This window comes from Hyperoodon ampullatus, assembly GCF_949752795.1.
Source record: "Hyperoodon ampullatus genome assembly, chromosome: 13".
In the NCBI taxonomy this organism is placed as follows: Eukaryota; Metazoa; Chordata; class Mammalia; order Artiodactyla; family Ziphiidae; genus Hyperoodon; species Hyperoodon ampullatus.
Window position 1 is genome coordinate 12,736,822 of NC_136926.1, and position 27,452 is coordinate 12,764,273.

The 27,452-nt window shown below is 44.7% G+C and overlaps 1 protein-coding gene across 1 annotated transcript in view; it reads right to left on the bottom strand.

Annotated features, from left to right (window-relative positions):
- Positions 1–9,202, bottom strand: part of FBXW8 (F-box and WD repeat domain containing 8) — a gene marked incomplete at both ends in the record, with an annotated part of 120,098 nt that extends 110,896 nt beyond the window's left edge. Inside the window, one exon of the mRNA XM_079717310.1 lies at positions 8,882–9,202. Coding sequence (XP_079573436.1) covers positions 8,882–9,202 — 321 coding nt within the window. The remainder of the gene's footprint in view (positions 1–8,881) is intronic.
- Positions 9,203–27,452: the final 18,250 nt, after the last annotated feature.

Below are 27,452 nucleotides of genomic sequence, written 5' to 3' on the forward strand. Positions count from 1 at the left end.
AATGTGTCTCAAAACATGTTCTTATTTATACAAAAGAAAAACAATGACGAAAGTCCACCAAAATGTTAACAGCTGTATCCACTGAGCAATGACATTACAAGAGATTTTTGTTTTCATCTTTCTATTCTTCTGAATTTCCTCAATATTTTTTACAATAACCATGTGATAGTTTCACAAAGAAAAACAATACATTTTTAAGATAAGGTGTTTTATGTTCAAAACATTATCTGAATTCAGGTCCATGCCAGGTGCTGGGGGGAGGGAGGTACTGTTAGCAAATGTATAAGAAATGATATCAACACTCAAAGAGCTAAAATCTTTTATAGAGCTAAATCACTGTCCCATAAAATGGAATAAAAACTGGAGTCTACAAAAGGCAATAGAGATAGCCCCCCCAAGGTATTCCCAAGTTCATCAGGAAGCCAGCTATTTAGAACCTGGAAATCATTTCTCCGAAGCAACAATGCTGTAAAGAGTGGTTAAGCTCCCAAGCAGTCCACAAAAGGCCAACTTATTGTTTAACATTTAACCTAATCCCTTGCCTCGCTATGAGAAAGAGCAAAAGGTATTCAATAAATTTTTGTTGACAGCATACGTGGATGATATAGCTGAACTTTAACACTACAGTATCTAACAGGCACATTGCACTGCATACAGTAGATGCACATTAAACGTCCATGGGATTTGATTCTTTTTAACGGGCTTCCCAACTTCAAGAGCCATTATCATCCACCACCTACTGGTATGATTCCCCTGGGCACTCTGGCAAGGGGTGGACACAAGAGAGCCATCTAAACAATCGGGCAGCGTGGGCTGGGGCGACCCCAGGAGGCTGGGCAGTGGAGAAAGCTAGGGAGGCAGAGGACGCACGACCTCTGCTTTCTAAGCCCCCTTTTAGTCTAAACTGGGATACAGTTTTTCTCTCCAGAAAGAAGTCAAGAGGGGAGGGGGAGGGGGAGCTCCCTTATCAAAAGCTTCCGGTCCCAGGGGGGCCTGTGCGGGTACGGGTTGTTTGCGGAAAGAGCTTCACGTCAAGGGTCCCAAATACTCCAAGCACATTCGTACCATCAGAATTGGCTACATCATTTGTAGAGCCCAGTGGAAACTGGAAATGCAGGGCCCCTTGTTTAATATTAAGAATGTCAAGATGGCAACAACAGAGCATTAAACCAAGCACAGGGTGCTTCTAAGCCTGAGGCCCTATGTGACTGCACAGGTCACACGGGCCCACGAGGCCAGCTGGCCATGGCCACCACAGAACCTCTGCACTTGCGGTTCCCTGCCTAGAATGCCCTCCCCCGAATCTCTGCACACTTGCTCCCTCACCCCTTCCATAAGCATGACCTTCCCAGGAAGGCCCTCTTGGACAGCACTACCCCCAACACATACACACACTACCCCTTCCACCTGCTTTATTCTTCTCCAGGGCATCTATTACCTGACAATTATTTGTTCATTGTCCATCTCCCTCTTGCCCAGGATGTGGGCTTTCTAAGAGCATGAATTTTTTCTGACTTGTTCACTGCTGTAGCCTCAGTGCCTAGAAGAGTACCTGGTACCAAGAAGCCACCTAATGAGTACTTGAGGAGTGAATGAATGGAGCCCAGGCTGCTTCAAGCAGCAGAACCTTTCAACAAGCAGACGTCCTAAGTTACAAGTTGTTCTAGTGTACAAGAGACCATTATAAAACGTGCCCAAGTAGACATGTGCTCACTCGTAACAGGAAAAAAATACATGGCACTGACAAGAGAACATTTTAGTTGGAGTAAAGGAAAAGGCAGAGAACCTTGGGCTGGAGGGATCAGGGGAGAGTTAACATAGGAACAAGAATCAAGTTAAGCCTTAAAAGGAAGGCAAAGGACAGAAAGCGGAAGGAAAGTCACTCCAGGTAAGCCAATGCATGAGTTCACATTTGACTCGGTTGCCTTCTCATTTTGTATTAGTCAGTTTCCTTACTTGTTTCTAACTTTAAAAAAAAGAGGAGGGCTTCCCTGGTGGCGCAGTGGTTGAGAGTCCGCCTGCCGATGCGGGGGACACGGGTTTGTGCCCCAGTCTGGGATGATCCCACATGCCGCGGAGTGGCTGGGACCGTGAGCCATGGCCGCTGAGCCTGCGCGTCCGGAGCCTGTGCTCTGCAACGGGAGAGGCCACAACAGTGAGAGGCCCATGTACCGCAAAAAAAAAAAATTAAAAAATAAAAAATAAAAAAAGAGGAAAGTCAAGTCATCAAATTGACCTGTTGACAACATAGATGTAGGCTCTGACAAATTAAATATTGACAAAGTGAGCAATAAATATTGGCCAACAGTATTAAAACTTTCATCAGGCCTGAAAACCCAAATCGTAACGCTCTGAATGTTCACAGGGGTTCTAACCATCACAGAGCCTCCTTATGAGGCTGCTGTTGGAAGCAGCAGCTCTGCCCGTGTTATTTCAATTCCACACATGCCGACGGGGCCCCCACTGCACTGAGTACCATAGGTGGGGTTACAAGAGGAAGACAAGAGACACTGCCCTCCAGGGATTCCAGGGGGCGGCTTGAAGCAAGAGGCTCACCAGGGATAAGCTTTAGCAAAGAGGAAGTGAGATAGTATAATGAACTTTTCTGCAATACTAATGATAATAATAGCACCAGTTTTAATTTACTGTCTACTTATTGTAAGCCAGCTTGGTGCTAAGAATGTCCCAGCCTCTACACAAGATCATACTAGCCTGGTCCTCATTTGATAAGGCAGGGTAAGTGAACTGCCCAAGGTCAGACAAGTCAGCAGCAGAGACCGCATCTGAACTCAGGTCCGCCCAATTCCGAGCCTGGACTTGTAACCAGAGCCATCCTGCTCCATTAATGTTACCCTTTCAGTTAAAAGAAGCAAGACTAGGCTTCTGAGGTCAGAGACTGTGTCCATTCTGCTTACTACTGATTCCCTGGCACCCAGCTGATCCATAAATATGTTGGATGAACAGAAATCACCTACGTTGCTACAGTTAGCGCCGCTTCAAACAGTTACCCACTTAAAGTGGTCATCTGTTGTTTCTGCCCAACATCCATCCCCTCTTTTCTTTTAGGAAACCACCCCACTCTTGGTCAACATGGCTTAGGTGGGGCTGACCCCACGCTTATCTTCAGGAGTGGGCAGTGGATATGAGCCTGGCCAATTTGTGTCAGTGACTGGTTTGAGGATGGCTCCATGACCCAGTCTGGATCAATGGGAATTTAAGTTCATAACTTCTGCTGCATAAAACAGATGCTCTCTTTCCCCTGGGTTGCTAAGCTGACAGAATATAAGACTGGAGTTGCTGGCAGCCATTTTATCCCAAATTGGGATAAAGCCAATTCTATGAATAAAGCCAACAAAAGGAAAGCAGGACTGAGAGATGGAGAGATTTCTACAGAGAAAAAAAAATTTGTAACTATTGAGGTAACTGATGTTAACTAAACTTACTGTGGTAATCATTTTGTAACATATACATATGTCAAGTCACCGAGCTGTACCTGTCAGTGTTCTATGTCAATTACATCTCAGTAAAACTGGGGTGGGGGGAGGACAAAAAAAAGAAAGATGGAGAGACTTCTAGTTACATCATAAAACCACCCAGAACAAGGACCACAGCTGGAATTTTCAGTTACATGAATCAACAGATTCCAGTTTGGTTTTTTTTAAGCCAGTATGAGTTGGGTGCTGACTGCTTGCAGCCCAGAGTCCTGACACATCACCTAAATAGAGATGGGAACGAGCAACTGGATTTCATAACCACCACAGTGAAGAAAGCAGCAGCATACTTGCAATTATACTCCACTATCTGTGAGAAGCCTGAATTTACTGAGAAAGGGAAAAAAGACAAAAAAGACAAAGTGCCTACTGCCTCTAAAATTCTATGCAGGGCTGTATCATTTCTTTCACTAACTCAACCATATACCAAAAAGACAATTTAGGTGTCCCTAACTCACCATCTGAAACAGATGGTTTCTAAGCACTATTACTAAAAGCTTCACAAGAGAAGACGAGGCTCAGTGGGAGTCATTTCTAAGTTTTCGTTTCAGCTGGGCTTGTCCATCAAAGGTCTTGCCTGTACCGGCCATGTGACACTGTAAGGCGATGCTGTTCACGCTCCCATCAAGAGGCAATTTCACTGCTGAGTGCTAACGTACTAGTTGTTCTTGCTCTAGTGATGATACTGAAGACTGAAGTGAAGGAGACTGCACCAAAAACACAACAGGATGTGCTGGTACAACAGAGTGCTCCAAAGGTGGGGGAAAAAGGGGATAGGGGGTGTTAGCAGGTGGTACCGGCTTTTTATTTCCCTTTCATGTCAACTGGATGAGCCTGTCAGAGTTTCTGGGGAGTCCAAAATGGAACTAAATTTTCCTTTTCAGGAGTCACCCACAGATCAAAGGATCCTTGGGAAGACATAAGGCAAAGATCACAAACTCATGGCCCAAGGCAAATCTAGCCGAAGGAGAGGTGTCGTTTTCTATCGTGTACATATGTTAACAAAAACTAAAAGTGGGAAGAGTTTCTGTGGTAGATAGTTATATTAACTAGTCCCCTAATTTGTTCATGCCTCTCTGTGTTCAAGCATTTGGGTATCTGACTCTGGGTGAGGCCATATGAATTGCGTTGGTCAATGAGACAATAACAAACATGACCTAGGCAGAGACTTCAAAAGCACTTGGGGGTTGGGACTTGCGTTTTTGCTGCTCTCATAACTCTGGTAAGGTCCACCCAGGGCTAACGTGCTGGAAGATGAGACACGTAATCCAGACACACACACACACACACAACCAGAAGTGGAGCTGCCTTGCCGACAGGAGTTAACCTCAGACAGGTACATGAGCCCACTCATGCCCAGCTCAACTGTCACTCTGCAAGATGGTGAGCTAAATAAATCTTGGTTGTCTTAAGCCAAAGTTTTGGGGGTTTTTCGTAGCAAAAACTGATAGAGCCCACATAAAAATACATAATCGCAATTTGGGGGGAAAAAACCCTAAAGACTCTGCAACACCAGGACCACATTCTTACACGGCAACAAGGAGCTGACCTGGGCAGAGGTTCTCGCTTCCAGCCCAGCCACAGCTTAACATTTTCCAATTCGTCACTATCATCTCATCCATGCTAGGGTCACGTTCAGTCGCCATATGTCGTCTCAGTTGGGTGGTGGTATATTTACGGCAAAGAAGAAAGTGAAACACTATATTCCACATACTCCAGTTACTATGAAAAGTGAAAAAAACAGCACAACCACTTTGGAAAATGGTCATTATCTACTAAGGCTGAACATACACATATCCTGTAACCCGGCAATTCCACTCCTAAGCAAATACCCAAGAAGAGTGTGTACATATGTTCCAAAAGATGTACAAAATGTTCACAGCAGCACTATTCCTGACAGCCCCAAACTGGCTATTAACAAACTAGTTATCAATAATGCCCATCAACAGAATTAGTAAGATGTGGCATATTTATAGGGATAAATCTCACACATACTGCTGTGCACAAGAACCCAAAAGTATGTGTTGTATGATTCTACTTATATAGTTCAAAATCAGATAAAATTAAAATAAGACGTTAGAGGCTTCCCTGGTGGCGCAGTGGTTGAGAGTCCGCCTGCCAACGCAGGATACACGGGTTCGAGCCCTGGTCTGGGAAGATCCCACATGCCCCGGAGCAGCTGGCCCCGTGAGCCACAATTACTGAGCCTGCGCGTCTGGAGCCTGTGCTCCGCAACAAGAGAGGCCGCGATAGTGAGAGGCCCGCGCACCGCGATGAGGAGTGGCCCCCACTTGCCACAACTAGAGAAAGCCCTCGCACAGAAACGAAGACCCAACACAGCCATAAATAAATAAATAAAATTTAAAAAAAAAAGAGCCGGTGACACGTACGTGCGCCAAGACAGCGTGAATTGGAGGAAAAAAAAAAAAAAAGAACTTCAATAGGTTACCAGAGTAATTCAAGGTAAACTACAAATAAAGGATAATTGAGACGCCCAATTTTTAAAAAATAAATAAATAAATAAGACGTTAGAAGTCAGGTGAGTGGTTACCCTTGGGTGGAATGGCACACATAAGGGTTCTGAAAAGCTGGTAATGTTGTTCTGTAACCTGGGTGCTGTTTACATTGATGTGTACACTCTTGGAAATACATCAAGATGTACATTTATGGTTGGTACACTTCAATAGAGAGGTTGCCTTTTTTTTTTAATTTTTAAAAAGGGGGGAAACAAGACCAAGAGGAGGGCTGTGCTTCAAGAAAAAACGGTTAAGTATTTTTCTTTAGGGGTATTGTGAAGACAATATCTACACCGTTATGTTTACTACTTAATGTGACAAAAAGAACGGTAGCCGTTATGAAACAAATTATTACAAAAGTATGGCTGGAATCTGAAGACACAACACCTGATGAACTAGGAAAAGAAGGATCAAATGAGTAACATGTAGCCTACTTCACTCATTTGCATTTCCTCCCTGCCCTCTGTGGGCTTTGGGACTTACAACCCCTGAAATACCTTTTCTATAAAGGCTGCCATCATTTCTCAGACTGAAGATACTGGGTGGGTCCCTTAAAACAATTACTTTCCTAAACCTCATCTGTCATATGGGACTAATGCTGTCCACTGGAGAGGGCCATTGGGAGAACTGAAGAAGACAATGTCTCTAAACCCTGACAAGACAATACCCAGGAGACAAACAAGTAAGCCCGCAATGAATTATTATTACTTTATTTTTTATTTATAGCAGTGTTACTGATGATTGCTAAGTACAAAAAACAAACAAAAAAACAAAACCACTAGCGGTGCCCCAAAGTTGGATGCTCCTCACGATAGCTTAGAGCCTAGCAGAACCTAATGTGGTGATTCCAAAGGGAGCAGAAGGGATCAAGGGCATATACTCCAGGGCAGGCTTTTTCTAACTATAAATGAAACAGATTCTTAAGTCCCTTGGATCCTCCAGCAGGCAGGCCGCTTCCATTTTCAGGATACTTCAGTTAGGGCTCCACTATTTTTGGTATCAATGCCTGTGCCTCAGGAATGTTAGGACTAGAAAGACTAGGGAATCAAGAACTCAAACCAAAATAAGCTGTACAGCTGAGATCAATGTCTCAAACTCACCTAATCATCCCAATCACCAGGTTTCTGGGCCCCTCCTCTGGAAACTGATGCAGCAGGGCTGGGAAGGGCCAGAACCTATATTTTAATAAGGCTTAATGTGATTGTTACAGCAAGCCAAGTTTTGGGAACTCCTACCTGGTGAAATTTGAAGTCCAACAGATCTGAATCCAAATTCAATCCCAAGAACTTGCAGCTGGGTAACCCTGGGCAAATTACAGAAAACCTGCATTTCCTCGTTTGTAAAATGAGACTGACAATACCTACCTCCCAGGATTGTTCTGACTCCTGAATACAATGCCATATTCAGTGGGGAGGATTTGTGAGGCCCCAAATGTGCCTTTGTCCTAATAATCCACATTCCTGTTTCTCTTTACCCCCAAAGCTGGTCTTGCCTCAGCCTACAAGTTTACTTTTGTGGGGATAACTACTGTGCAGATCTGGACTGGCCTGAACAACTTAACCAGGTGCTAAGTCACCTTCCCAAGCCACTGACAAATTTAATTTTTTTTTTTTTCTCGGTACGCGGGCCTCTCACTGTTGTGGCCTCTCCCGTTGCAGAGCACAGGCTCCGGACGCGCAGGCCCAGCGGCCATGGCTCACGGGCCCAGCCGCTCCACGGCATGTGGGATCTTCCCTGAGCAGGACACGAACCCGTGTCCCCTGCATCGGCAGGCGGACTCTCAACCACTGCGCCACCAGGGAAGCCCAACAAATTTAATTTTTACATGTCAGACTTCTTCAATGATGACCCGCTTCTTACAGAAGCACGCATGACGCCAATATGAATTTTCATATATAAGAATTAACACATTAAATGAGAACGCTTATAACACACACATACACACACAAAAAGTTTATATCTAACCTTAGAGATAGGCAGAGCACAGAACCAGAAACTCTGAGAAATCTTATAGCTACTAATGTTATTTGAATATTACTACATATTATGTTGAATAAGCCACTTCTTCTGGAAACAGCTTAGCAATTACAGAATTACTCCCTATTGAGAAGCCATAGACGCTGCCTTTGAGCCCAATTTAAGTCATTAAAACCTGCTGCCTTTTTCCAACTCTTAAACATGAATGTGTTTCAGGTGATCTTGATTGTGCCACCTTTGTGAAAGGGGCTTTTTTTTTTTTTTTTTTTTTAAAGAGAGAGGGTTCCTGGCTTCCTCCAGATTCTGGAAGGGATTCATGCCCCACAAAATGAGCACTATGATTAGCATGGAGGTTCTTATCAAAAGTTTTTTTTCTGCTTTAACTGAAGTAATGCATGAACAGTTAGAAAAACTTGAACTGTACAAACACTATATAGAGAAAAGTTAAAATTCCTTCCTATCCACGTCGTGAGTTCTCCTCCACAAAGGCAACCTTGTTAAAAGTTTAGGAACCCTTCTAGATCAGGATTTCTCGGTCTCATACTTGCTGACATTTTAGACCAGATAATTTTTTGTGGGTGCTGTCCCGTGCATTGTAGAATGTTCATGAGCATTCCTGGCCTCTACCCACTAGACGCTTGCAGCGAACACACCCCCGCCCCAATTGTGGCATCCAAAAATGTCTGCAGACACTGCCAAAACGGGGCACAAAATCGCCCCCAGCTGGGAACCACACCTTCCAGAGATACTCAATGCACTCACAAACACAGGGGTGTGTACCTCTACTCATTTCCCCACCCCCACACTGGTGGCACACAGTTACTTTCCAACTCATTAGGCCATTTGTACCGGGGCGACGGCCAGCCCGTGCCTCGGCGGGAGGCGACGGCCACTCACCAGGTCCCGGATGAGCTGATCCACCAGCTGCTCCCCGCCGCCGGCAGCCTCGCGGGCCGGAGGGGAGCGGGAACGGCTCGCCGCCTCCTGCCTCTCGGCCCGGGTCGCCCGCGCCACCGGGGGCCGCCCCGCGCCCTCCAAAAGGCCCTGGGCCAGCGCCAGGTACCCCGAGGCCTGCTGCTCGCCGCGCCCAGGGACCACCTCGGGCCGCCGCGGCCGCCGCTCGGCAACCTCGGGCCGCCGCCGCTTCCTCAGCGCCTGGGTCTGCGCCAGCTCCTCCTCCCAGCGCCGGCGGAACTCGTCCAAACTGTGGTCGGCCATCGCCGCCGCTCCCGGCCCGCCGCGTCCTCTCCGGCCCACCAGGTGCCACGGGACGGTCCCTCCGCGGGAAGTGTCCGCCGCCGCCGGAAACCGCCGCCGCTGCCGCGCTCGGGTTCCGGGTGGCGTGCCCGGCCCCGCCCCCAGTGCTCCCCTCCGGCTGTCCCTGGCGCTGTGGCTTGCGGCAACCCAGGCCGGGGTCTGTGCCCTGCCCCCGCCCCAGCTTCTCAACTTTCCGCTTGTGGCTTTTGCCAAGCGCAGACTGTGAGCCAAGCCCTGTTTTTTCATTCAAACATGCATTGAGCAACTACTATGTCAGGTGCTGAGAATTCAGTATTTGAACCTGCAGCAACAAAAATAATCTCTTCCCTCTAGGGGTTTGCATTCAAGTGAGGGGGTGGGAAGGAGGAGGCGTTCAACAAACGAATATGAACGTTTGAATCCGTGGGAAGCGTTATGAAGAAGCTAAAACAAGGTAAGGTAATAAAACAAGGCGAGGGACAGGGATGGGAGGATTACTTTTAGAAGGATGGTCAGAGAATGGACTGTCTGATACGCCGTGTGAGCTAAAAGCTAAATGAGGAGAGAAACCAGCCATGGGAAGATCAGATCTCATAAGAGATCTTTCCAGAAGGAACTGCAAGTGAGAGGGCTATGAGATTGGAAAGTAAGAGGCATACAACAGCATACCACCTTCTAAGGGCTTTGTATCTGTTGTTCGCTCCTCAGGGACTTTTATCCCCACCTTGACCTGGTTAACTCTCACACATCTTTCATATCTCAGTTCTCCCAAACTCCCAAACCTCGCCCCCGCAAATCACGTCTCCCTGCTATTCATTCTCAACAGCATCCCATACTTAATAGCACAGAACACAATTTGTAATTTTATATCTGTGTGATGTCTTACTAACATCTCCCTTCCCTACTGGACTGTCAGTTCTTAGCTTGGAGGCCAGTGATTAATAGGAGCTCAATAAATATTTACTTAATAACAACACTTAAAGTGAGAACTACTGTCTCCACTTTACAGATAAATAGCCACAGATCACACAGCTGGTAATTTGCAGACCCAGGATTCTAATCCTCTTTCTTAGTCCATACCTGACCTATTAATTATCAGAATCATAGAGCCCACACATCTAGACCAGCTAGGAACCATTTGGTGGCACCTCTGGTTACCATGCGTGTGTGTGTGTGTGTGTGTGTGTGTGTGTGTGTCTATTTTCAAATTCAGTGATATCACCAGCATGGTTGTTGACAGCCTGGGTGCCAGAGTTGGATCTAGGTGGGAATCCCAGCACCTTCATTTACTCACATCCTCTTTCTTCCAGCAATTCCACTTCTAGGAACTTATCCAAGAGAAGAAGATTGAGGAGTTCAAAGAATACCTTCAGGGAGGTTCACTGAAGCATTGTTTATAGTGCTAAATATCAGAAGCAATCTAAGTAGTTGACAATAGGGCATTGGTTAATTAAGTTATTCTCCATTAGAATGTAAGAAAGATCCTAACTGGCTTGTCAGCTTCGTGAGAGCAGAGACCTCATCTATTTGTTCTTTGCTATGTCTTCAGTGCTCAAAACAGTGTCTGGCACATAGTACTACATATAATGAATGAGTAAATGAAAAACTGTGCAGCTATTGAAAAACTGTGCCACTATTAAATTACACTGGAGAAGAAAACTTAACTACGTGAAAATTATTCACAATATAGCAAAGTCGGGATACATAACTGTATGTAGGGCATGATCCCAGTGGTGTCTCTTAAAGAGAGTGTATGCATTAAGAAGAATATACACCCAAATCTTACCAAAAGAGATCTCTAGAGAGAACAGAATTATGGGTGTTTTAGTGTTCTTTTTCTTTATCTGTATATTATAATTTGCTACAATAAATGTTGTCCCAGCCTGAGTTCCTCCAGAAAGCAGAGCCTGAGACCTAGGCTTGCAAGCAGCTAGTTATTTGTAGGAGTGATTCCAGAGAAGAAACGTGGGGGACCGAGAAGACTAAAACAGGGAAGGAGGGACAGCTAATCCGAAGAGCATTCTTGGGTTGGTCCTGTTCTGGGCAACGTACACTCAATCTCACTGGGACCTTCTAAGGAGGCTTGAAGATTGTCCTCCCAAGAAGTAAGAGCTGGGAGGGAACATTTAGCCACTGGCTCATCCTCCGTTAGAGAAAGGTTAAACCATGGGTTTTTCATAATCTTTCACTTCCAGGTTGAATATAAGTAAACAGATTCCCATGGATGTCCCACACCAAGGCAGTGAAGAGACGCTGGGGCAAAAAGCAAGAGATACTCTATACAATTAACAGGAGGGACTGTCAGGCACAAGTCAGTTGCTATAGCCAAGGCTGAAGTAAACGGCAAATCAAGAGGATGTAGTGTAGGGCATTAGAAGTGCCCCATAAGTATTTTTAGTTATAAAGATAAAATGAGCAGCTATTTTCCCCCCAAACACTCGCTAACATCCCACTTCATTCTAGATGCTTTCCATATGAATTCCAAAGATCAAACTTGTTTTTATTTATCTGCTTGTGGGTCAGAAGGCAAATAAGGCTCTTTTTATATCTCTAGGACTTATGGAGCATCTAATACTTGAAAAGAAAACTAGAAAAAGTTTTAAATGCCTAATTTTGATGGTCAAAAAGTCAGTTTCCTCTTGCCCCTTTAAAAGAATTTTAAGGGGCAGAGGGGGCAGGCTAATGGGGCAATTAGTCACCCAGGGAAAATGAAGAAAGAGGGGAGAAAAATGCTAAGAGGAAGGGAAATACTGTCCTTTTCTCAGTATTGCCTACCATTCACTAAGAATATTATGTTGATTTTATATCTTCCCAATAAAATAGTAAATTCCTGGGCCTCCATATCCTCAAATGAAAAATAAAGGTAAAGGGCTTCCCTGGTGACGCAGTGGTTGAGAGTCCGCCTGCTGATGCAGGGGACGTGGGTTTGTGCCCCAGTTGGGGAGGATCCCATGTGCCGCGGAGCGGCTGGGCCCGTGAGCCATGGCCGCTGAGCCTGTGCGTCCGGAACCTGTGCTCTGCAACGGAAGAGTAGCCCCCGCTCGCCGCAACTGGAGAGAGCCCACGTTCAGCAACGAAGACCCAACGCAGCCAAAAGTAAATAAGTAAAATAAATAAATTTATTTTAAAAATAAAGGTAAAGATATCTTCCCTTCAGAGTAAGGCTGGTAAGATGCCATAAGATGTACCATATGCTAGCATCCATAAGGCACATAGCAGGCATTCTGTGAATGATCGTTATGATCCACATTAATACGGTCTTGGCAGTTAGAGATTATGTCTAACCTATCCTCTGTATGTCTAGTGTTCCATGAGCCCCACCTTTTCCCCTATCAAGAGTGTTCCTTGCAAGTCCAATCCATTAGATATCTTTGGTTGCAAGCAACAGATATCAAATCTCGATACCTCAAGCGTAAAGTAATCGAACTCGGAGAAATAAAGGAAAAGAGGAATGACTAGCCCCTTGGAATGCCCAGAACCAGGTCAGATTCAGAGATGTCATTGTAGGAAATCCTGAACCATCCATTTTGGTTACACTCACCACCTGTCTTCCACATTCTGGGATTCAAAGTCCCAGAGCCGGAGCTCTCAGAGTGTGGCCCTTGGACCAGCATCACCTGGGGACTCCTTAGGAATGCAAACCGTCAGGCCAGACTACTGAATAGGATACTCTGATGCAACCCTAGCAACCTGTGCTTTAACAGTCCCTCCAGGTGACTCTGATGCACAATCCAGCTTGAGAACCACCATCCCAGAGGATCACTGGAATGGGCTGGTTTGGGTCACATTCCAGGCCCTGACTAAGGAGCGGGGACTACAGTGGGGTGGATTTCCAGGACCGTATGAAGTGAGGCAGCAGAGTTCCCCAAAACAGCCAAAGAGGGAAGGGATACTGGACCAGACTAAAACATGTGCAAGACTGTCACAGGAAGGAGGCTCTGGGAAGTCAGTCTTAGTGCTTCCCGTGCCTGCACACCTCCTCTGCCCATGGTCGAGATGTTGTACGCTCCCCTCCAAACCCCAGCTCTGCTGGAGCCCCAGAAAGATGGCTGAAAATGGCCAACACCCTTCCCCAAGTACCTCCTGCCTCACTCCTCCTCCTCAGACCACTCATATGCTGGACTACAAGGGTTCAAGAACTTCTTCACTGCAGAGTCAGGGAGGTCTCAAAAAAGTAGTTACAGTGGGGGCCAGGAGCAAAGATCATTAACTTGCTCTCATGTACGAGAGGGTTTATCAGTTTCCATGGCTGCTGTAACAAATTAATAACACACAAACAAAGTGACTTAAAAACAACACGCGGGCTTCCCTGGTGGCGTAGTGGTTGAGACTCCGCCTGCTGATGCAGGGGACACGGGTTCGTGCCCCGGTCTGGGAAGATCCCACATGCCGCGGAGCGGCTGGGCCCGTGAGCCATGGCCGCTGAGCCTGCACGTCCGGAGCCTGTGCTCCGCAGCAGGAGAGGCCACAACAGTGAGAGGCCCGTGTACCGCAAAAAAAAAAAAAAAACACGCAATTATTCTTTTACAGTTCTAGAAGCCAGACGTCCAAGATCCATTGCACCGGGCTGAAATTAAGGTGCTGGCAGGGCCCTGCTTCCTCAGAGGCTTGAGAGGAGAATCTGTTTTCTTACCTTTTCCAGCTTCTAGAACGTGCACTCCTTGCGTTCCTTCGCTCGTGGCTCCATCTTCAAAGCCAGCAGGGTAGCGTCTTCCTTCCGCCATCACACTACCTTCCGTCTCTGCGTTCAGGTCTCCCTCTGCCTCCCTCTTGTAAGGATTCCTGTGATTACATAAGGCCCACCTGGGGAATCCAGGCTCCTCTCCCCATCTCAAGATCCTTAATTTACTCTGTTTTTTGGCCACTGCGCAGCATGCAGGATCTTAGTTTCCCAACCAGGGATGGAACCGGTGCCCCCTGCAGTGGAAGCGAAGAGTCTTACCCACTGGCCCGCCAGGGAGGTCCCTCAAGATCCTTAATTTAGTCACATCAGCAAAAACCTTTTTGCCATCTAAGGTAGCATTCCAAGGTGCCAGAGATTAGGACCTGGCTATCTTTGGGGGCCATTGTTCAGCCTACCACAGAAGGCCTTCAGTGACCACAGAGTCAAATGCCTTCAGGTGACTCCATGAAATCAAAATGAGGCAACTAGAGCAGGTGTGGACAGCGGCAAAGGGAGTGTGGACGCCTATCTAGAGGGGAAACCAAAACTCTGCTCCAGCCACCGTTGGATCTTAATCTTCCAAAACCCAGTATCTTGATTTTTAATGACTAGCAACAAATTTTGATTTTTAAAGAATAAAGATTTTTATTAAAAGTGTAAATTGCATTCAGTAGCCTCCAAACCCCAACGGTAGTTCATTCTTGAGCAATCCATCAATTAGGACAAAGCTCCCTTCCACTTACCATTAAGATACCTCTTTAGCTCTTGTGAGCAGGATTGAGGAATGACACCTCATTTGGGGCCACTAATGAGTGAAGAACACCAGGAGACGAACATGAAACTAATAGAAAGAAATAATTGTGACTTCAAAGTATAGTGTTTAGAAACATTAACAAAAACATCAGAATTTTACAAGCAGCCATTTCGCATATCAACATGACCCTGGTGTATTCATTGCTATAGGCATTATTGCCCTTTGTTGCTGTTTTATGCCTTCATAAATAGCAAAATATAAAATTCCTTGGGGAACAACTGTGGTCTTAAGGAAGAACTATCTATAGCAAGAAACAATTTGCTTGTTCTTGAGAATTCTCCCATCAATAATTCCATTTTTTAAAATGCTGAACAGACGGAATTCAGTGTCAGCTGCCAGTTACAGACTTAATCACTTAAAAGGAGGTTGTCCCATATGGACACCAGTCCCCATATCTGTTTCTCTCTCCTCAGTCTCCTCTTGTTTTTATTGAAGCCCTCACCCCTTTCATCTCCCCAGCCTGGTTCCAAAACCCCTCCCTCTGTAGGTGTTATTCTCCCCAGGGTTCTATCCCTGGGTCCCTTTCATTTGTCTTGAAAATTCAGCTCCACCTGAGGCTCATCAGAGACGCTCTGTTCATGGAGGCGGCCATGGTTTTGGGGCTCTCACTCCAGCTTAGACTCTGAGACTCCAAGAGCTGATTTCCTTGCCTGCCTACTTAGGAAGCAACACACCAAGGCAAGCTTGGGTTTTTCCTGGAGCCGTCCTGGTCTGGGTTCACAGGAACAGATTCTTGTTAGCATGACTTTGACCGTGACTCCGTTAAGACAGGAACGCTAACATCGTTTCTTCAATTCCAAATCCTCCCTCCCAACTTGTTTCTCTGCAACCCCGACCAAGTGTTTCCTATCTCAGCAAATGACGCCGCTACCCTGACGCTGCAGCCAAGAAGCTGGTTGTTCCTCTCCCCTTCCTCTCACATCAGCAAGTCCTGACAATTCTACCTTCACAGTATATCTTTTTTTTTTTTTTTTTTTTTATGGTACGCGGGCCTACTCACTGTTGTGGCCTCTCCCCTTGCGGAGCACAGGCTCCGGACACGCAGGCTCAGCGGCCATGGCTCACGGGCCCAGCTGCTCTGCGGCATGTGGGATCTTCCCGGACCGGGGCACGAACCTGTGTCCCCTGCATCGGCAGGCGGACTCTCAACCACTGCGCCACCAGGGAAGCCCCCCTTCACAGTATATCTTGAATCTGTCTGCTTCTCTCCACCTCCCCTGCCACCATCCTGGTCCAAGTAGGGTTGCCAGATAAAATACTGATGCCCAGTTAAATTGGAATTTCAGATAGACAATGATTTATTTATTTTTTTAGTATAAGTATGCCTACGCAAAATTTGAATTTCAGATAAGCAAAGAAAAACTTTTTAGTATAAATATGTCCTATGCAATCTGTGGGACATACTTATATTTAAAAAAAAATTATTTGCTTATCTGAAATTCCAATTTAACTAGGTGCCATTTACTTTTATTTGTTAAATCTGACAGCCCAAAGTCCAAGGCATCATCATCACACCTGGAGTATCTCCTCACTGGTCTCCCTACCTCCACTCTGGCTCCTGGCAATGAATAAAAACCGACAGAGAGCTTTTGAAGAAGTGAATCATGAACTTCCCTGGCGGTCCAGTGCTTAAGACTCCGTACTTCCAATGCAGGGTGCGTGGGTTCGATACCTGGTTGGAGAACTAAGATCCCCCATGCCCTGCAGCAAGGCCAAAAAAAAAGAAAAAGAAAAAGTGAATCAGGTCAGCACACTCCCCTGTTGAAAACACCTCAAGGTGCCTCACCTGTTCTTGAAATAACAAATCCATTTTTAAAAACAGCTTTATTGAGATAAAATTCACATACTGTACAATTCACCCATTTAAAAATGCACAATTTGGGAATTCCCCGGCAGTCCAATGGTTAGGACTTGGTGCTTTCACTGATGGGGCCCAGGTTCAGTCCCTGATCAGGGAACTAAAATCCCACAAGCTGAGTGGTGTGGCCAAAAAATAATAATAAAATAAAGTGCACAATTCGATGGCTTTTAGAATATTCACAGATACACGAAACCATCACCACATTTTAGAACATCACCACCCAAAAAAGATACCCCACTCCCTTTAACCATCACCCCTAATCCTCTCCTGGGCAACCACAATTCTGTTTTCTGTATAGATTTCTCTATTCTGCACAGTTCATAGAAATGGAATCATTTGATATATGGTCATATGAGACTGGCTTCTTTCACTTAGCATAGTGTTTTCAAGGTTCATTCATGTTGTAGCATGTGTCAGTACTCATTCATTTTTATGGCTGAATAACATTCCATTGTATGAATGGAACACATTTTGATTATCCATTCATCCACTGATGGGCATTTGGGTTGTTTCCACCTTTTGGCTCTTATGAATAACACTGTTATGAACATTCATGTACAGGTTTTTATGTAGTTGTGCTTATATTTCTCTGGGGTATATACTGAAGAGTGGAATTGCTGGATTACATCATTTTTAATCATGCTGAATCATTTGAGGAACTGCCACACGATTTTTTCAAATTGGCTGTGTCACTTTACATCCCCACCAGCAGTGTATGAGGGTTCAATGTATATTTTACACCTTCCCATTCAAACCTATCTGTGGTCTGAAGCAGCAAGCCGTTTTCTACCTTGGGGGGCCTTTGCACACACTTCTGTTGTCCTAAAATACTCTTCCCACGTCACTCCTCAGTGCAGCTGACCCCATCCACCCTTTAGTTCTCGGCTTACGTGGGACCTCCTCAGACAAGCCATCCCTAAGTGCCTCATCTAAGTAATGCATCCACACACAATTTTCTCCATCACTGAAACTGACCCTTAACAGTTAACTTGTTTTCATTATTATTTACTTGTTTGTGTGTCTCCCCTATTAGAATGTAGCCTCCCTGAGGGTTGGGCCATCTCTATCTTGTTCATCCTTGTGTCCTCAGCTTGGTTCGTAGGATGTGCTAGATAATTGTTAGTTGGTTGGTTGGATGAATGAATGAATGAACGAATGACGAAACGAATGAATCCATGGGTGATGAAGCTAAGAGAAGGAAGAAGGTGTTTCTGAGGTTTGTGACCACACATAGTAGACGCTCAATAAATATTTGTGTTACTGATGAGGCTGCAAGTAATAAAGATATGCACAACTACACACACACAAAAAAAAAAGTAAGAGAAAGATGAATTCACTCCTTTAAGAAAGAAGTGAGGGATGTCATTGAAAGTCATAAATCTCAACACGAGTGCTCATATAGGAGATAGAAAGGGTTGCTTGGTCTATTCCACTTTGCAATCTGCTGAAGACATGCATCTCCTCTCCTCTCTGTTTTATAGAAAAATCACTCTGAGCACTTTGGTGCACTGAGCACTTCGGAACTCTAATTACATGTGACACACAAATGGAAAGAAAAATAGGAAATCAAACAATTGAGCCAATAAGTTGCAATTTATATGGGGACTTAATAGCAGCAAAATGCCTTAAGCCACTCAGAATTTCCTCAAAGCACTTTGCAGATGGACATCACAGGAGCTGTCATGAGAATGAAGTAGAGAATGTCTAAAATGTGCCTGAGTTCCTTGGTGACATGTCAGTGCTGTGAATCTTAATGTCCATTTTCACAATATTTCTCCAAGGTCAACGCTACGTAAGACTTTCTGAAGTCTGTCTCTAGCTCACGTTTGCAGTCTGATTTCTCAACACTGTCCCTCAGTCTCTAAGCTCTAATCATCTCAATCTCTTAGAGCTTTCCACCCCATCAGGCTCCTATCCCCTCTCACCTGCATCAGCCTAACTCCTACCAGGTTTCATTTTAGAGGTCACCTCCTCCAAGAAGCCTTCCTTTCCTTTTTCCTTCTCCAGGCTGGGTTAGATTCTGTATTAGTTAAGATTCTTTGGTTGACTTCTGATTCTGCATGTAAAAAGCTTTGAAGTCTCCACTCTGTCCTAACAACAAGTGCAAAGCTGAACAGACTGAAAAATCATCAACTCTTCTCGGATCCATAAGAGAGGTGAAGATAGAGCAAACCACTGCCCCCAAGATTGGTGAAACAGGTGAATACAGGGAGTCCAGCTTACTGAAGCAGGGGCTCACAAGCAGAACAGTGCTGGGGTAGGAAAATCGGAGCTGTCGTGGATGAATTGCCTGAGGTTCAGTGTGCTCAAGTCTGAGAGTTAAAAGCCCCAGGGGACCCAGTCACAGTGGGGCTCCACACTTTTCTGAGGTTTTCCTCCAGAAGCTCCATCAAGTTCTCGCAGTAAATATCAGAGAAAAGTCCCCTCATAGTTCCAGCAGGGAGACAGGAAATGAACCATTTTGAAATACACCAGAGTATTCTGTTCTTCTTAACCAGGTCTGCCCTTAGGAGAAACTAGTTAACCAGAGGGTAACCTGCTAGAGTATTATCAGAACCTAACTGACTTGGAGGAAGGGAAATGTCCAAATCCAGTCAGCTCCAGCCTCCACATGGGAGAAGGGAAAAAAAGAGAAAGGATGTAAATGACTAATATCAGAAATAAAAGAGGGGATAGCGCTACAGATCCCATGGACATTAAAAGGATAAAAAAAGAATATTATAAACAACTCTATGCCCACAAATTTGATAACTTGGATGAGAACCCACACAAGAAGAAATAGATGATCTGAATAGGCTTACATCTACTGAAGAAATTGAATCAGTAGTTAATAACCTTCTAAAACAGAAAGCACCAGGCCCAGATGGGTTCACTAGTGACTTCTATCAAGCATTTAAGGAATAAATTCTACAAATTCTCCACAATCTGTTTCAGAGGATAGAAGCAGAGGGAATACTTCCTAACTCATTCTATGAGGCCTGCATTACCCTAATACCCTAACAAAGACATTTTCAGAAAACTACAGACTAATATCTCTCATGAAGATAGATGAACATAGATGCAAATAGTCTCAGCAAAATATTAGCAAATCAAATCCACCAATGAATAAAAAGAATTACATACCATGACTGTGATATTACTTTTAAGAAAGACATATCAGTATAATTGGTCATTTGGCTGACCAAATATATTTCTCACACGTATTTGGTTTTCCTCTTTGGTTCGTGGCTCACAGCTCCTGAAACCTTTGGAATTTCCTAAGTTTTGAGAATGGTCAAGTTACCTTTTGTTATGCGAATGAGGTGACTTTTGGAAGGCACCTAAGGATGGGCTGGTTGCCCGTAGAACCAACCATGTGATTAGAGGGTTGGAACTTTCAGTCCTACCCCACTGACCTCTAGGTTAGGGAGATGGTCTGGAGATTTGATTCGATCACCAATGGCCAATGATTTCACCAATCATGACTATGCAATCAAGCCTCCATAAAAATCCAAAAGGATGGGGTTTGGACAGCTTCTGGATTGGTGAACATGTGGAGATGTGGGGAGAGTGATGAGCCTGGAGAGGGCACACTCTCTCCCCTCATACCTTGCCCTATGCATCTCTTCCATCTGGCTGGTCCTGAGTTATATCCTTTCGTAATAAACCAGTTACATGTTTCTGAGTTCTGTGAGCCACTCTAGCAAATTAATCAAACCTGAGGAGGAGGTCGTGGGAACCTCTGATTTAAAGCCCAGTGGGTCAGAAGTACAGGTAACAACCCAGGCTTTCGACTGGCATCTGAACTAAGGTGGGGGGGCAGTCTTGTAGAACTGAACCCTTAACCTGTAGACTCTGATGCTCTCTCCAGGTAGAGAGCATGAGAGTTGACTTGAATCGCAGGACACCCTGCTGGTGTCTGGATAATTGCTTGTTGGTGGGGGGAACCCTCCCCACCAATGTTAGAACTGGATCCAGGAACCCAAAAGAATGACCAAGTAGGATTTATCCCAGCTATGCAAGGCTGGTTCAATACTCAAAAATCAGTTAAGGCAATTCATCACATCAGCAGGCTAAAAAAGAAAAATCTAATGATTATGTCAATAGATGCAGAAAAAGCATTTGACAAAATCCAGCACCCATTCATGATAAAACCTCTCAGTAAAATAAGAAAAGAGGGGAACTTCCTCAAGTTGATAAAGAATATCTACCAAAAAAACCTATAGCTAACATCATACTTAATGGTGAGAAACTAGAAGCTTTCCAACTAAGATTAGGAACAAGGCAAAGATATCCCCTCTTACCACTCCTTTTCATCACACTAGAAGATTCTTAGGTTGATAGAAACAGAAACCCAACTTAAAATGACTTTAGCTAAAAAGAGAATCTATTTTTGCTCTGGGAAGTTCAAGGGTAAAGTAAACTCAGGCTTCAGATCTCTCTTACTGTTGGTTCTCCCCCGCCTTCCTCCTTCTCTCTCTCTTTCTTCCTCCTTCTCTCTCCCTCTTTCTCTCTGTTGGGCTCACTTTCTTCTACTGCAGTTGGGGATAAGCATTCCTGGAACATTAGGTTGCATAAAGGAAAGAGAATTAACTTAACACATGTACTACAATCCCTGACTCCATCTAGTACGGAATCTGGGGACAACTGGTAGGCAGAGTGTTGAGGAAAGAGGAAGCCCAAAGACTTTGGCTGCTGTTCTAACACATCCAGGAGCTAGCTCTGTGATCTTGGGCAAGTCACCTGACCTCTATCATTCCCACTTTCCTCATCAGCAAAATACAAAAAATAACCTAGGCCATCAGTTTTCACACTTTAACGAGCATCAGAAACACAGGGGGTGGGACCCTACGCCACAGTGCCTGACTGACTGGTCTGGTTAAAGCTGGAGAATTTGCACTGCCAATAAATTTTCAGACGATCCTATTGCTGCTGGTCCAGGGACACACACTTTGAGATGATTTCTGGGGACTTTCCACATCTGAGATTCTATGGATCTAAAAAGCTGTGGGGATAAGCAAAGGAAAAGATTAAGAACGATAAAACGTTTTTAGATTTGGAATCATGATTGTATGAGGGTGTTTTGTTGCTGTTGATTTGATTTTTTTTTTTACGGTGCTAAAATATATACAACATTGGGACTTCCGTGGTGGTGCAGTGGTTAAGAATCTGCCTGCCAGTGTAGGGGACACAAGTTCGATCCCTGGTCCAGGAAGATCCCACATGCCAAGGAACATCTAAGCCTGGGCGCCACAACTACTGAGCCTGCATGCTGCAACTACTGAAGTCCGTGCGCCTAGAGCCCATGCTCCACAACAAGAGAAGCCACCACAATGAGAAGGCCACACACCACAATGAAGAGTAGCCCCAGCTTGCAGCAAGTAGATAAAGCCTGCGAGCAGCAACGAAGACCCAAAGCAGCCAAAAAAAAAAAAAAAAATATATATATATATATATATATATATATATATAAATAACATAAAATTTACCATCTTAACCATTTTTTTTTGGCTGAGCCACGTGGCTTGCGGGATCTTAATTCCCTGACCGGGGACCCCAGGCCCCGGCAGTGAGAGTGCCGAGTCCTAACCACTGGACCGCCAGGGAATTCCCCCATCTTAACCATTTTTAAGTGTACAGTTTAGTGGCATTAAGTACATTCACACTGTTGTAACCATGACCACCATCCATCTTCAGAACTTTTTCATCCTCCCCAAATGAAACTCTGTATCCATGAAACACTAAATACCCATCTCCCCTCCCCCCAGCCCCTGGCAACCACCATTCTACTGTCTGTCTCTGTGGGTTTGACTACTCTAGAAACCTCATATAAGTGGAATCATACAGTACTTGTCCTTTTGTGTCTGGCTTATTTCACTTAGCATGTTTTCAAGACTCATTCACTTTGTAGCATGTATCAAGATTTCCTTCCTCTTCAAGGCTGAATAATATTTCCTTGTATGGATAGACCACATTTGTTTACCCATTCAGCCATCCATAGTATAGCTGTCTTTACTATGTGTCAGGACTTCCATTTCAACAAAGGTGGAAGATTTAACATGGTTATTGTAGGGTTTCCCAGGAAGCCAATCTGAGATGGAGATTCGCATACAGGCGTTTGTTAGGGACACCCTTGGGATTGCCACCTAGAGAAGGGAGGAGAAAGAAGCAGGACTGGGCACAGGGAGAAGTTGAACTATGATGTGGTCCCCATGACAGACAGCTCTGTACCTTAGTCATTTTCCCTCTGTGCATGTCTGTGTCCAAATTTTCCTCCTCTTATGAGGACATCAGTCATTGGATTTGGACACACCCTAATCCTGTATGACCTTGTCTTAACTTGTTTACATGTGCAAAGACTCTATCTTCAAATAAGGTCACATTCACAGCTTCCAGATGGAGACAAACTTTGGAGGACACTATTTAACCCAGTACACATGTGATATCTGGAGCTGTGGCAGCCACCTTGCAGCCACGAGGCAATAAGCCTGAGGACCAAAACCAAAATACTGAGGACTGTGGAGCAGAAGCAAAGACATAGCCTGATTCTTAATGAAATAATTGTACCACAAACCCAACCCTGAGCTTGTCTTCCTCCACACCAGGGGTTGGCATACTTTTTCTGTAAAGGGCAAGATAGTAATATTTTACAATTTTCAGGCCATATGATTTCTGTTGCAACTATTCAACTCTGCTGTTGCAGCAGAAATGCAGCCAGAAACTATATGTAAATGAATGAGCATGACTGTATTCCAATAAAATTATTACAAAAACAGGCAGCAGACCGATTGGCTCACATACCATAGTTTGCCAATTTCTGCTCTGGACTCATTGTCAAGTAAATAATAAAAACTCTTAGGATTTAAGTCTCTACCAAATGTATACCACCTGCTATATCTAGGACAGGGTTTCCCACACTTGGCACTATTGACATTTTGGGCTAGATAATTCTTTGCTGTCTGTGCATTGTAGGCTGTTAAGTGGCATCCCAAGCTTCTACCCATTAGATGCTAGTAGAACCCTTCAGTTTTGACAACCAGAAAACATCTCCAGACTTTGCCAAATATCTCCAGGGGAGCAAAACTGTCCTTAGTTGAGAACCACTGATCTAGAGTAAATAGCTAGAAATGTAATCACCAGGTCATAGGGTATGTGAATTTCCAATTTTTCCAGGTCTGCCAAATTGTTCTCTAGTATTTATCCTCTCATCAGTATAATTTCAAGTCTAGTGATTCACTTGTTTAAAGTAAGCTCTGTTGCCTACAATAAAGTGATTATTGCCTGAGCAAAGCACAATATGTCTGAATTTTCACAGCAGGAGTACAAGTTTAAATTTATATTTTATTTATTTTTTGCCTGCGTTGGGTCTTCGTTGCTGCGTGTGGGCTTTCTCTAGTTGCGGCCAGCGGGGGCTATTGTTTGTTGCGGAGCACAGGTTCTAGGCATGTGGGCTTCAGTAGCTGCGGCCCGCGGGCTCAATAGCTGTGGTTCATGGGCTCTAGAGCGCAGGCTCAGCAGTTGTGGCACACAGACTTAGTTGCTCTACCGCATGTGGGATCTTCCTGAACCAGGGCTCGAACCCGTGTCCCTTGCATAGGCAGGCAGATTCTTAACTACTGCGCCACTAGGGAAGCCCCATGGGAGTACAAGTTTAATCAGCCCCATCTCCTGTGACTCCAGTAATCAAGGAATTAGGTTTTATTTAAGTGAGCTTTACCCTTTACACTTAAAGTATTGATGAGACTACAGTTATGGGCTGGTTAATCTTTTCTCTCCTGCTGTGGACATTCGACTGCTGTTTTCTCTTTACTTACAACAAAAATATCCTTAAGGGAGAAGTAGCAAATGAATAATTAGGAGAGCCCTGGAGGAATTACCCCATCTTTCCAGGTATCAGAGGGTTAAATAGGATAAATATGAGAGATGAGCACCGTGCTGCTCTGGCTCTATTGAATGCAAGGGACTTTCCTAGGAATAACTGTGATGTAATTGAATACTGGACTCACTGAAATATTAATCCTCTGTTTTCCCAGTGGGTTTGGGTCATGGTCCCTGTTCTGTTTCTTAAGTGGATGCTTAATAATCCTGATACATCAACAAGGGCCATAACAAACATTTATTGAGTGCCAAGCACTTTGCTGAACGCTTGATACATTCTTTCTTTTAATCCTCACAACAACCCAATGAGGTAGGTGTTTTGATTATTATTCCCATTTTACAGATGGGAAAGTGGGGGCTCAGAGAGATGAAAATTATGCCCAAGGCAGGGCCCAACATTGTATGATGGGGCTAGAGTTCAAACCCAGGTTTCTCTGGCACAGGGTGTCAAACCACTGTGCTATAACTCTGATTTAGATTCAAGAACTCTGTTGTTCACCAGGCCAACACCTGGCATCAAATCTGGCCCTGGCATTAATACATGGCTTCAGGAAACACAGCTGTTTGGAGGAGGCAACAGCTGTTCATTCATTTATCACTTCACCAAGCCACATGAATTAAAACACCGTAAGGTAAGGCTCAGTTGGTCTCCAACACCAGGATAGGTTATTATTGATTCAATTAAAGAAAAGAAATACTACGCACCCCCCCAATACACATACACTTCCTGCTAGAAACACTTGAGTTTTGATTTCTGTAGAAGGTAAAGGAATGATTTGCGGCAAAAATTTTTTTAATGTTATTGATAATAACAATTCTATGTACATCACCACGCATGTCTGAAAGTGGGAAAGACAAAGCAGGATGCTTACCATTCACTCATTCGTTCCTTCCCTCTTTCCTTCTTCCTTTCTTCCTCCCTTCCTTTCTTCCTTGCTTTCTTTCTTTCTTCCTTTTGACAAATATTTACTGAACACTTGCCATGTGCTAAGCCCAGTTTTAAGCACTGGGGTACTATAAGAAGTCTTCATGGCCTAGAAAAATCTATCTTATTTCTTTATAAGAAAGAGGCTGCACATCCTTGCAGTTGGTATGGAAAGTTTTCTCTGAATAAATGTATCAACTGGATTTCATGAACTATTTCTCAAAATAATCCCCTTAAACTCCTCCTCCCTTAAAGATCTCCAACAGGACATGAAGGAGGAGGAAGGGAAACGGATGAACAGTCCTAGAAAAATATCCAGGCATGTGCTCGGCAGTAAAAGTGGCCATAGGCCTTTCTCACCTTCTGAGATGGCCCACGTTCTGTCTGGGGAGTGTGTTTCTCTCTAAATAAATCCACTTCTTACCTATCACTTTGTCTCTCACTGAATTCTTTCTGCGATGAGACATCAGGAACCTGAGCTTCATTAAGTCCTGAAACCAGGTGTGTGATCTCAGTCGGAAAACCGTGGGTTTTGGCCAGGTTTGAGTCCTGGCATGTGGGTTCAAGTCCCAATCTGAGGTGCACCGTTTCAGAATCCGTAAGGCCTAAAAGCAAATAAAGCAACCTAAAAGAGAAAAAATAATGGGGGATGGGGAGGAAAAAGAAAAGAAAAAAAAAGTGGCGATAGTCTGGTGAATATCTACTTCTAGCTTACCTTTAGGGCATTTTTCCCCTCTCACTCCCTCTGTATTAGGGCTGCCATAACAAAGCACTACAGAGTGGGGGGCCTAAACATCAAAAAGTTATTTTCTCACAGCTCTGGAGGCCAGAAGTCCAAGATCAAGGTGTCAGCAGGGTGGGTTTTATCTGAGGCCTCTCTTCTTGGCTTGCACGCGGCCATGTACCCGTGGTGTCTCTCTCTCTTCTTATAAGAAGACCAGTCATATTGGATTGGGGCCCAGCTCTAATGACCTCATTTTAACTTAATCACCTCTTTAAAGGCCTTGTCTCCAAATACAGTCACATTCTGAGGTCCTGGGGTTTAGGACTTCTGCACAGGAATTTTAGGGGGACACAGTTCAGCCCATAACAGCCGCCCTGCCTCCCTCTTCCTAAGTCCCCAGTGGTGACATAATGCTAAAGAGCATTAACTCTGGGGCCAGAGAGCTGTATGACCCTGGTCAAATTACTTAAATGCTCCGCCTCAGTTTGCTCATCCAAAACAAAGGACTAATAATCACACCTGTCCTATTACATAGGGTCGTTAAATGAGTTGATACATCTAAGGCACTTAGAACAGTGCCTGGCACAGAGTAAGCACCGTGTGTTTATTAAACGTGAAAATCAAAAATGCATTTTTACTAAAGCGTTAGGAGAGTGTTACATGTCACTCTCCCAAAGAATTTGCTTTTTCTAGACAATACTCAACATCAGTGACAGAATTGCCAGTTCACAATAGGGGAACCATATATATTTGAGGGTGCGGGCCTTCCAACATTCTTCAAAGCACGCTGTTTAGCGAGTGCATGATCTACTATAAAATAGTAACAGTAGCCAACATTTATTAAATGCTCACGGGTGTGCTGGGCACCATGCTCAGGGCTTCCTGGTATGATCTTATTTATGAGGTAGGTACTATAGAAGTAGGTACTATTATTCCCAATTTACAGTTGAGGAAATGGAGGCTCCAAAAAGCCTCATCTCAAGGCCAAGTTCCCCAGTTAGTGAATGGGAGACTTGGTGGGCCCACTCTAAGGTGAGCCAATTTAGGGACTGACTGTCACCTGCAGAGTACTGGGGGGAGAGGAGGTCTTCTCTTCTCCCCCACTTTCCCATCACCCCCTCTTCTCCCTCTGCTGAATGACACGTCCCCAGTGCCCACGGCCAAGGCTGCACTCTCTCCGCTACAGAAAACATCCAAGCTGCCGGGACCCGACCCAGCGGCACCTCACGAGCCCAGCATTTTGAGGGGCAGGCTTCCAAACAGGGTAATAATCGTCCCATTAAAATTAATGTCCATGAAGTGAGCCGTTAAAAGCGTGCAGATTAAAACGGGGGTGGGGGGAGGGAATTGTTCAGTTTAAATCCAAAGGGCTTTTTAAATAGACACTG